The following is a 12,383-nucleotide window of genomic DNA, read 5'->3' as shown; positions in this document are numbered from 1 at the left end:
CATGTGTTGGTGATGAAAAGGGGGAGGTGGAGCCCAGGAAAATTGGCAGGAGTGAAAGGTGAGGCTGGGAGAATGGCGAGAGGGGATGCATCAACTCACTATATGAGATTCTGGGTGGTTCTAATGGTTTGTGCTCAGCTTCTAATCCACCCAGCAGTACTACGGAAGAATCAGCCACTACGATAGCAATTCTGAATGGCAACTCCTTCAACAATTACTCTGCACAAATGAGTTTAAGCCAAGTAGACTCCAGTGGTCATTTAGAGGGGAGAGAGATGTTCTGCATTTCAGGCAGGAGGTGGGAGGCTGCTCCTAAAATAGAAAGCTCGGCTCAGAATTCCCATGAAGACTCAGTGGACTAAAAAAGTAGAACATTCAAAAGATGTACTTGAAACCCAGTTCTGAAAGCTCCTCCAACACTTTATAAATGCCACTCTGCTTATAACTCCTTGGTGTAATAGGATTTTCCTCTTAAGTGGTTTCATTCAGTTGATGAATATTTATCAAGCACCTACTATTTTCCAAGGATAGCCCTGTTGTTGTTGGGTGCCACTGAGTTGATTCCGACTCATAGCTACCCTACAGGACAGAGTACAACTGCCCCATAGGGTTCGCAAGGCTGTAATCTGTACAGAGGAGCCCTGGAAGCACGGTGGTTAAGAGCTCGGCTGCTAAGACAACCTAAAGGTTGGCAGGTCGAACCTACCAGTGGCTCCATGGGAGAAGGATGTGGCGGTCTGCTCCTGTAAAGATTTACACCCTTGGAAGCCCTATGGAGCATTAACTACTCTGTCCTATAGGGTCACTATGAGTCGGAATCAACTTGATGGCAACGGGTTTTAATCTTTACAAAGGCAGATTGAGCACTTAACCATTGTGCCACCAGGGCTCCTTCAGGCTAGTCCTAGGTGCTAGGAAACAGCTGCGAACTAGACAAGGTTCTCATGCTCCTGGGACTTCCTGTCTAGCATTTCAGGGCACACACATATCCCCTGGGGGTTGTGTTAAAATGCAGATTTAGATTCAGTCCACCTGGACAGGGGCCAAGGTCCTGCTGATGCTGCTGGTTCGAGGACACACTTTGAATACAAAGATACTGAATCTGCACAAAATAGTCTTTCGAATCTCCTGTATTAAAACTGTATAAACTTCACCTTGGCCCTTCATACTTCTCCAGCCACTGGCCTGCCTCTTTGCTCCCCTTCATAGACTAACTTCTGGGTTTAAAATGGCAGACAAATGTTTTGTTACATACATATTTTCTACGATTTAAAAAACAAAACACCTAGATACGGTGTCTTTATTACTATAATTCTATTTCAGGGCTTCTCAACCTCGACACTATTCATATTTAGGCTCCATACTTCTCTGTGGTGGGGCAGTCCTATGCTTTATAGGATATTGTGCAGCACCCCTGGTCTTTACCCATTAGACACCGGTAGCACCCCACCAGTACCACCACAGTTATAACAACCAAAAATCTCTCCAGGCATTGCTAAATGTCCCCATGAGAACCAGCAGTCTATTTGTAGCAGCCCTGCCACCTCACTGATGGAAAAAGACGTTACTGATAACAAACCTTTACATAGTGTTTACCAGGTGCAGACATTGTTCTATAAGTGTTGTCGTTAGCTGCCACAGAATCACCTCCAACTCGTGGTGACCCCATACACAATGGAACGAAACACTGCCCGTACTGTGCCATCCCTGTAATCGACCGAACTGCTGTGATCCATAGGGTTTTCACTGGCTAATTTTCAGAAATAGATCACCGGGCCTTTCTTCCTAGTCTGTCTCAGTCTGGAAGCTCCACTGAAACCTGTTCAGCATCATAGCAACACACAAGCCTCCACTGACAGACGGGTGGTGGCTGTACCTGAAATGCACTGGCCAGGAATCCAAGCAGGGTCTCCCGCTAGGAAGGCAAGAACTCCTTCACTGAATCATCACTGCTCCCTCTGAAAGTGTAACATCTCTTAACTCATTTCATTCTCCCGAAAACTCTGTGAGGTATGATAACTGTCACTATCCTAAGATGAGGAAACTGAGACCCAGAGTGATTGAGTGACTTGCCCGAGATCACATACCAGTGAGCGGTGAACCCAGGAAATTAAGTCCAGATCATCTTGTCAGAACCTGCTTACTTATGCTTTCTACTGTCCCTCAGGTTGGGGACATGTCAGAGTAGATTTCTTCTGTTCTTTTTGTCTTCAAAGCTGCAACAGGTTGTTGAAGAATTTGAGTCACTTGTCACCAATAAGACTTCCTGGGAAAAAAGTGAGAAGAGAGAAGTTGCATCCAGGGCCACCTCCATCCTCCAAACGGTGGAAATGAGTGTTCTGGAGGCTGCCCTGAGAGCCCCAGACCAGAGACTCCAGAGAGTCCAGAAAGTCCACAACAGTACTGTGGGTAAGACAACGATAGGGCCCAATACACAACAGGTACTGGTCACCGGCTGGGGTCTGGGCTAAGCAATTACCAAAAACAAAGACACACACACACAAATACACTGCGTGGGTTCATTCATATAAAATCCCAGAAAATGCAGATTGATCTATCTAGTGACAAAAAGCAGATCAGTAGCTGCCATGGGGAGGGTGGGAGGACAACAAAGAGGAATGGGGAAACTTCTGGGAAACTGTAGGCGGAAATATATGCTATCTGGACTGTGGTAATGGTCTCTGGTTGTGTACACACCACAAAACTCACCAGACTGCACATTTTAAGTATGTGCCTGTTTAAAAAAAAATCGTATATAAATTACACCTCAATAAGGAGGTTTTCTTTAAAAAAAAAAAAAAGAAAGAAAGAAAAGGTTGCCAACGGTTTCCAATCCCTGGTCTCAGATTTTGGCTTTAAGGTAGGATTTTGAAAATCTGGTGCCTACCCTTCCCAGGAGAGTCCCTGGGCAGAAGAGGGTTGGAAGCTTGGTTCTCAAGATAAGGGCTGGGAGTGGGATCATTTACTTAACCAGTTCCTTCTTGTTGAACATCTAGGTAATTTCCCATTTTGCAGCATTATCTATGCAGGCATGAGCTTTCTTGTAGCTATGTCTGCCCTCTCATCTTTGATTGTTTGCTGAGAATAAATTCCTAGAAATGGAATCATTGCTTCAAAAGTGATGTGTCAAAGGTGATGCGACTTGCTTTCAGGAGACAGAGTCTTTCCTAACTTCTGAACTGCAGTTTCCTTATCTGTATAGTGGGCCCTCATGGGGTTGTGGAAGGCTGTTATAATATTGACACATAGAAGACCCTCAGCCTGGTACCTGGCCCATCCCCGACGTTCGGTAGATATGGGCTGTTTGTGTTGGCTATGCAGTTTGAAAGCTTCTGATGATATCAGTAAGCTTGCCTGTTGCTTTCCTTACTAGCTGTTGTAACTCGAGTTGTTACGGACAACTGCTCTGAGGAGAGAGAGAGCTTCAACTTGCAGGCCCAGATGAACTCAATGAACATCCAGTGCAGCGCCGTCGTCCAGGGAAACACGCAAGGTACGTGGGGCGGCTGCACTTCTACACACAGCGATATCATTGTGTGCCGTGGGGAGATGTCCCCAGCAGGCTCCTCCCTAATGAGTTGGTTACCCTAAGACTGTGTGTGTCATTTGAGGTTTTTTTTCTCTTAAAAAAAAAAAAAAATTCCAAAGCAGGAGAGCTTCTGTTCTCCAGTGCAGACTGACACTGTACAAACGTCCTGAATAAGAAGCAGACGGGGGCAGCTCTGGATGAGCAAAGGTAGCTGTAGGTGTGTGCTCATCATCCAACAAATGTTTACTGAGCATCTGTTATTTACTACAAGGACTCTGGGTGGCTCAAACGGTTTGCGTTCAACTACTAACCTAAAAGTTGACGATTCAAATCCACCGAGTGGCAACACAGAAAAAAGGTCTGTGATCTGCTTCCATAAAGAATACAGCCAAGAAAACCCTACGGAGCAGTTCTACTCTGTAACACATTGGGTTGCCATGAGCTGGAATCGACTCAACAGCAACAGAAAAACTCATCTACTATATCCTAGGGTCTGTTCTAGTGAACAAACACACACACACATAAGCTCTCACGGAGCTTATGTCTAGTTAAGGCAAACAGTCTAGTGATTAAATACATATATTTCATTTGTCAGGTGTTTTGGGAAACAAAGCAAAATAAGGAGATAAAAAGGGATAGTGGGTGGGGGGAGATCTCTTTCATACATGATCAGAGAGAGTCCTTGATCTGATGATATTTGAGCAGAAGCCTGAGGAACGCCAGGAACTAACCATGCAGCTATCTGAAGGAAGGGTATAGAAGATAGCAGGAATAGCAAGCGCAAAGGGCCTGAGGCAGGAACATGCCTGACATATTCAAGGAATAGCAAAAAGGCCAGTGCAGCTGGAGCAGAATGAAGGAGGAAGTGGGGCAGCAGAGTGGGAGAGGAGATGAGTGTAGGGAGGTGATGAGGGTAGGGAGGTGATGAGGGTAGGGAGGTGATGAGGGTAGGGAGGTGATGAGGGCAGGTCTATAGTCTGAGAAGTTCAATAAAAGCTTCAGCAGTGCAACCAGTTTCTCTTTATGGCCTAACTAACCCTGGGTTTGTAGTTCTTCCAAAATAATTGATTGGGCCACAGCCCACCCAGTGATTGGTCTATTTTACATGTATGTCAGGGATTGGACAGTTTACTATGCAAATGCAGTGACTGTGGCCTACCACAAGAATTGGTCAGTTTGTGGTCTTGGTGGGAGAAGTAGGCTTATATAAGAGCCAATCCCACAGACCTTACTTCTATCAGGAAGAAGAACTTGAAGCAGAGCGCATTCTTTGGACCCAGGGCCCCTATGCTGAGAACCTCCTAGACTCGGAAGACAGATAGAACTGTAAATCGAGAGACGGTGCAGCAGCAGCACAAGCAGCAGGGGCACAACATGGCGGTAACCAGGAGACCTGTGTGAGAATACTTCAGTGGGCACCTGGGCCCATGGAGCAAGGTGGCTGCAGGGCTAAGCTTGCCAACCCACAAAGCGAGAGACAGCTGAGCACATTCAGGCAGGAGGCTTGCCGGCAGAGTGGGGTCTCTCCAGGCATGTGTCAGCAGAGCTAAAGAGCTGTAAAACTTGCCCGAGCAGGGCAGAGACTAGGGCTGAGTTGGGCCCAGCTTCAGAGGCCAGGCCAAGAATCTTCTAAACAAGTGGTTCTTAAAGTGTGGTCCCTGGACCAGCAACATCAGCATCACCTGGATGGTGTGAAAATGCAAATCCTCAGGTCCCTCCCAGACCTCCTGGGTGTGGGGTCCTCCAGGGGCTTCTGAGGCAGCTCCAGTTGAGAACTACTCTTCCAAACAAATGGCAGAGGCAGGTCTGTTGAGGGGTCAAGCCTCTAAGGACAAAGGTCACAGTCACAACTAGGCACTCAGGCCTGTTCGTGCAAGATAGAGGGCTTCTGGAATATTTCAGCCAATCTGCTATCTAAAATCCTACTAATTTCCCTAAGGACAGCTTGTTTCCACATCCATGAAGCTTATTAAGCTAATTTCACCACTGAAAACCCACTTCTATAGGGTCCTGTGTGTAACTGAACAAATTAAGGAAGAACTCATTAAATCTGACAGATTTTAATGAAATGGCTTACGTTGCTAATGGTAATTAAGATACATCTTAGATTTGATCTATGGGTTCCTCTGGAGAATTTTAATATAAATGTAGCTAATATAAATGCCAAAAAAAAACTTTTCTAACATTCATTCTGCTAATTAGTGGAATGTCTGGTGTTAATCAGAGATAAAGACACCAGAAGCAGCCTTCTGTTTGAAGCTAATGGGCGCTCGAGTATGAATTCCTAAGTAGGACAATGTCTGCCTTAGATGTTGTTTAAACAAATACACATAAGAGCACGCTGTCGTCATAGCAGCCCCTGGGTGAAGAAAACAACACGCTCGGCTGCAAACCGAAAAGTTAGAAGTTCAAGTCCACCCAGAGGCACCTCAGAAGAAAGACTTGGCAATCTACTTCCAAAAAGTAAGCCATTGAAAAGAAAACTCTATGGAGCACAGTTGACGTGGGTCGAAGTCAACCTGACCACAACTGGTGGTGGTGGTGGTCTTCATAGCAGCACCGTTCACAATAGCCGGAAGTTGGAAACAGCCCAAATGTCCATCAGTGGATAAACAGATAAACAAATTGTGCTGCATTCACACAATGCAACATTCAAAACCTGCTGCTGTCGAGTGGATTCCGACTCATAGTGACCCTATAGGACAGAGTAGAACTGCCCCATAGAGTTTCCAAGGAGCGCCTGGTGGATTCAAACTGCCGACCTCTTGGTTAGCAGCCATAGCACTTAACCACTATGTCACCAGGGTTTCCAATGGAACATCACTCAGCCGTAAAAAGGAATGAAGTACTGATACGTGCTACAACATGATAAGTAAAAGAAGCCAGTCACAAAAGACCCAGATTCTATGATTCCATTTACTTGAAATGTCCAGAATAGGCAAATCCATAGAGACAGAAAGCAGATTAGTGGTCAGCAGGGGTAGAGGGAACAGGAGAAAGACGTGTGACCATTTAATGGCTACAGGGCCTCCTTCAGGAATGATGAAAATGTGCTGGAATTAGATAGAGGAGAAGTAGCCTTGGTCATTTCAGGGCATATCTCCAGGTCATACTGCACAATTTCAGGATCTTACATATGCCAGGGATTCTAGAATGAACCTGCTTCCTAATTAATTCACAACAACGTGGCCAAGACTGATATCTGTTGTAGGGGTCCAGGTGAGATCCAAGAGCCTTCTATTGTTTTTGGGTCACCCTAGAGGATTGACCACCTACATGGATGCACCGTGTAGCCATTGACCCTAGGGCCTTACCAATTCCTATTTGCTAGGCACTCTTCTAATTACTTTGTATGCATTACCTTATTTAATATTCATAATGATCGTATGAGGTAGTTATTATTATTATGCCCCATTTTATAGATGAGGACACTGAGGGTAGGTAATATGTCCAAGGAGTCCCTGGGTTATACAAATGGTTAGCGGGCTCAGCTGCTAACCAAAAGACAGGTGTCTGAGTCCACTCAGAGGCACCTCAGAAGAAAAGTCTTGTGATCTACTTCTAAAACATCAGCCACTAGAAAACTTATGCAAGACACTTCTTTGCATGGGGTTGTCATGAGTTGGAACTGATTCCATAGCAATTGTTTTTTATTTATTTATTTTCTTAAATATGCCCAAAGCCCTCATATCTCATAAGTGGTGAAGCCTCTGCTGGGGATTTATTCTCCTTACTTTTTTGTACAAATGCTTATTAATAATCTGTTGGCCCACCATTAGTTTGTCTCTCAATCTTTTTTGTTGTTGTTGTTGTTGATGGGCCCACAACGCTGTGAATGCATTAAATGCCACTACATATATTTAACTTTAAAATGGTTTAAACACATAGACTGTGCTGAACCGTTTATGTAAATCATAGACATCATAGTGGGACTCCATGTGCCTTAAAGAGCCGCTGGCATATAGTGCTGAGGAGCAGACAAGTCACCATTCCCCAGATGGGCCCTACTGTCTCACACCCCCAGGACTTTGCACTGACTGTTCCTCTGCCAGGAATGCCAACCTCCACTCTTCTGGGTGAACTTTCTCTCTTCTTCCAGCACAGCTTGTGTCACCTCCTCCATGGTGCCTCCGGGACTGCCCAACTTCTATCAGAGCACCAGTCAGGCCCCCTCTCCTTTTTCTTCCCCTAGCATCTTCAACATACCTTGTCCTGCCATTTAACACAGTGTCTTACTATATCTTAACTATTAATTATATATATATATAAATTATAACGTCCCTGTCTCCCCACTGTGCTGGGACCCCCTTAAGGGCAGAGACCATGAATTTTGAAGCTCCTGGGTGGTATAAACAGTTAATGTACTTGACTGCTAACCAAAAGGTTGAAGATTTGAGTCTACCCAGAGGCACCTCAGAAGAAAAGCCTGGCAATCTACTCTCAAAAAGTCAGCCATTTAAAGTCCAATGAAGCACAGTTCTACTCTGACAGACATGAAGTTGCCGTGAGTTGGAATTAACTCAGCGCCAACAGGTGCGTACAGGCACCATTCCCTAGTGCCTGGAGAACAGTGACAAGTATTTATTGAATTAAATCAGCATTTAGGTTGAGGCCTCAACATTCCTAAGAAGAGAGAAGAACCAGTAGATGAATGCATGACAAGCTCCTAGAGGGACATTCCTCTGTACTTCAGGCTGTGCCTAAGGCAGGGATTCTCCACCTGGGCACTACTGACATTTGGGGCTAAAAAATCCTTTGTGGTGGGGGCTATCTGTGCATTGTAGGATGTTCAGCAGCATCCCTGGCTTCTACCCAGCAGATTCCAGTAGCAACCCTCCACCCCCACCCCAGGCATCACAACCAAAAATGCCTTCAGACATCATCAAACATCCCCTGGAGGAAAAATTGTCCCCGGTTCAGCACTACTGGTCTAAACCATGTAAATTATTGTCCAAACTGGGACACTTTGATAGACAGATGGATATGTACAACAGAGTAAAACGTTACCCGGTCCTCTATCATCCTCACAATCGCTGGCATGTTTGAATCCGTCGATGTGGCTCGTTGTGCTAGTCCATTTCACAAGGGTCTCCCTCGCCCTTCCTGGCTGTCTGCTTCACCAGACATGATGTCCTCCTCTAGCAGTTAATCCCACCTGGTGATGTGTCCAAATAAAGCAAGGCCAGCAATGTTTGGTTGTGATCCATTGGGTTTTCATTGGCTAATTTTCAGAAGTAGATCATCAGGCCTTTCTTCCTAGTGAAAGGGGTGCTATTAAAATTACCCCAGGACACCAGGTGTGAACTGGGACTGCCACAGCAAACAAGGAGGTAGTCACTTGACTCCAGGAGATCAAACCTGCAGCCACAGAGACTGACCTTGGAAACCCCCTGCAACTGCTCCTCTCTTTCCTGTCCATGATTTTGCTGTTACATCGAAATATTTCAGTACAAAAAAATAAGTAATTTTCAAGCATAGTAACAGGTTGATCTACCACCTGTTGCTAGTTTCCAGCCACCTACAGCTGTTTCATTCTGACAAGTGGAAACTGCCATTAAATTAGAAAAACAGATGTGGACTTTCTACTTCTGACCCTTCAAGTGAAGCCAGAGAAGGCTGATTAGAGAGACCCACCAAGGGATTTATTTCGGGAGGGTGAATCGCACAGCTAGTAACTGGCAAAGCTGGGATTCTAATCCAGAAACCTAGTTCTGGCCCCTGCACTCTTGTTGTTGTTAGATGCCGTCGAGTTGATCCGACTCATAGCGACTCCATGTACCACGGAACAAAACACCACCCAGTCCTGCACCATCCTTACAATCATTGTTATGCTTAAGCCCGTTGTTGCAGTCGCTGTGTCAATCTATCTCGTTGAGGGTCTTCCTCTTTTCCACTGACCCTGTACTTTACCAAGCATGATGTCCTTCCCCAGGGACTGATTCCTCCTGACAACATGTCCAAAGTATGTAAGAAGCAGTCTCGCCATCCTTGCCTCTAAGGAGCATTCTGGCCGCACTTCTTCCAAGATAGATTTGTTCGTTCTTTTGGCAGTCCATGGTATATTCAATATTCTTCACCAACACCACAATTCAAAAGCGTCAATTCTTCTTCCATCTTCTTTATTCATTGTCCAGCTTTCACATGCATATGATGAGATTGAAAATACCATGGCTTGGGTCAGGCACACCTTAGTCTTCAGGGTGACATCTTTGCTCTTCAACACTTTGAAGAAGTCCTTTGCAGCAGATTTGCCCAATGCAATTTCTTTTGATTTCTTGACTGTTGCTTCCATGGGTAATGACCTGCACTCTTAACCACCAGCTATATAGCCTCTCTGCCATGTGGCCTTCTCAGGGGCCGTGAAGAATAATGCATGCTCATTGGCGTGGAAAAATGTCCATAACATACTATCAAATATATGTATGTGTGCATATACACACATGTCCTATTGGTATATATCATGTACATGTGCCATGTACATGATATACACCAGTTGCTGTCAAGTCAATTCTGACTCACAGCGATCCTTTGTGTGTCAGAGTACAACGATGCTCCGTAGAGTTTTCAAGGCTGTGACCTTTCAAAAGCAGATTGCCAGGCCTTTCTTCCAAGATGTTTCTGAGTGAGTTCACACTGCCAACCTTTCAGTTAGTGGTCTAGCACTTAACCACTTCTTGCCATCCAAGGACTCCTTGGTATGTTCATACATAGCATATACATATCCTATTAATACAAAATAAACATATATTAGTATATGATATAAATATATTGTATACGTATATATTTTTATCGTATTAAAATGTATCAAGGATGGGGAGACTACGTCTCACATACTTTGAACATGTTATCAGGAGGGATCAGTCCCTGGAGAAGGACACTATGCTTGGTAAAGTAGAAGGTCAGCAAAAAAAGAGGAAGACCCTGAACGAGATGGATTGACACAGTGTCTACAACAATGGGCTCAAGCATAACAACAACCGTGAGGATGGCTCAGGACCCAGCAGTGTTTCATCCTGTTGTGTGTAAGGTTGCTATGAGTCAGGAGCAACTCGACAGCACCTAACAATAACAACATTAAAATGAATCAAATTATGGCATTCCCCTGCTTGAAACTCTTCAGTGGCTTTCCACTGGGCTTAAAATATTTTAAAAAATAGTCTCTCTCCGTATACCAGGCCCACTAGGCCCTTGCTCTTGCTACTCTGTCCCCTCCCTACCCTAGGCTCCTCCAGCTCTCCTCCTCCTTCTCTTTGCTTTCACCACGTGGGCCTCCTTGCTACTTCCTGAACAAGCAGAACACATTCATGGGGCATTTCTGCTCTGTCCTATAGGGTCACTAGGAATCAACTCCACAGCACACAACAACATTTCCTCTGCTTAGAATGCTCTGTCCTTGGAGATCCCCATGGCCACCCCCTTGCATTATTCAGGCAGTCTGAAAACTGTCTAAAATAGTAGCCCCCTGTCTCTCTCTGTCTCCTTACCCAGCTTCACCATTCTCTATAGAACTAATCAATCACTAATATATATGCCTTTATTTATTTATTTACACCTTTGTTTATATTTTTTGTCTGTATCCTGCACCAGAAAGGAAAATCCATGACAGCAGAAACTCAGTTTGTTTTACCCCCTCTGCTGTATCCCTGGAATAGTGCCTATAACATAGTAGACATTACATTTAAAAATGTGTTGAATAAATGGATGCATATGTACTCAGTGCCATCAAGTTGATGTAGACTCACAATGACACTATAGGACAGAGTAGAGCTGCCCCATAGGGTTTCCAAGAAGTGGTTGGTAGATTCGAACTGCCGACCTTTTGGTTAGCAGCCAAATGCTTAACCACTGTTTCTCCAGGGCTCCAATACATATTTATGTATATATTTATGTATGTGTATTGGTATATATATTATTTCCATATAGATTATTTCTAGATCTTATTTACATACATGTATAGAAAGAAAATGGTTAAATAGATAGATTAGAGAGAGATACATGTAACCCAACTGTTAATGGATTTCCTTGGGTCTTTTTTGGTTTAGGTTAGTCTCAATATTACATTTAACCCAAACGAAATACAAATCCATTTCCAAGAGCCTTGAAAAACAAGTCATTCTTTACTGAAGCTTCTTCAAGAGGTAGCAAAGGGAAAGGATAGAACAGTATCACGCAAGACTTACCAAACTTCCTAAAAGTCCTCTTTACTTCTGACCCAATCTCTCCTCTCTTCCTCCCTCAAAATTCTACCTGCCTTATCTTTGCACCTCCTCCCACCTCTTCTGTCATTTTCTTCTAAGGGTAGATGTGACCTTTCTTATGTAAATCAAGTTAGCTTCTCTTAGTTTTTCAAGCTCTCTTACCCCAATTTTTATCTAGGAAACAATTTTTTTTTTAAAACACAGAAAAGGGTTCAGGGCCACAAACACAAAGATGGCTTTAGAATCTGGGAAAGAAAGAGACGCTGTGAATACCTCTACTTATTTTGACCAATATGTTATGTGTGTGTGTGTGTACATATATATACAAATATCACTATATGTATGTGTGTGAATGTGTGTATATATATATCACTATATGTGCATTCCCTGGGTGTTGCAGTTACACCAAAATGTTGGCGGTTCAAACCCATCTGGTGATGTGCTTCCAAAAAAGGTCACAACCTTGAAAACCCAATGAAGTAGTTCTACATAAAAGGGTTGCCATGAGTCGGAATTGACTCAACAGCAACTAACAACAACAATGTATATGTGTGTGTGTGTGTGTATACACATACATATGTATGTGTATATATACATATATCACATAAATACCCTCTTCAAGAAGGTAAAATCATGACTCTCAAGCCAATATAAAT

The 12,383-nt window shown here is 44.0% G+C and overlaps 1 protein-coding gene across 2 annotated transcripts in view; it reads left to right on the top strand.

Annotated features, from left to right (window-relative positions):
• ADGRE3 (adhesion G protein-coupled receptor E3) overlaps positions 1-12,383 on the top strand; it is a 49,977-nt gene that overhangs the window by 19,641 nt on the left and 17,953 nt on the right. For both annotated transcript variants that reach the window (XM_023552314.2, XM_003413327.3), the window contains exons 6-7: positions 2,217-2,409; positions 3,374-3,493. In XM_023552314.2, coding sequence (XP_023408082.2) covers positions 2,217-2,409; positions 3,374-3,493 — 313 coding nt within the window. The remainder of the gene's footprint in view (positions 1-2,216; positions 2,410-3,373; positions 3,494-12,383) is intronic.

Source organism: Loxodonta africana, chromosome 3, assembly GCF_030014295.1.
Source record: "Loxodonta africana isolate mLoxAfr1 chromosome 3, mLoxAfr1.hap2, whole genome shotgun sequence".
In the NCBI taxonomy this organism is placed as follows: Eukaryota; Metazoa; Chordata; class Mammalia; order Proboscidea; family Elephantidae; genus Loxodonta; species Loxodonta africana.
This window is presented reverse-complemented; position numbering and strand designations above follow the sequence as displayed.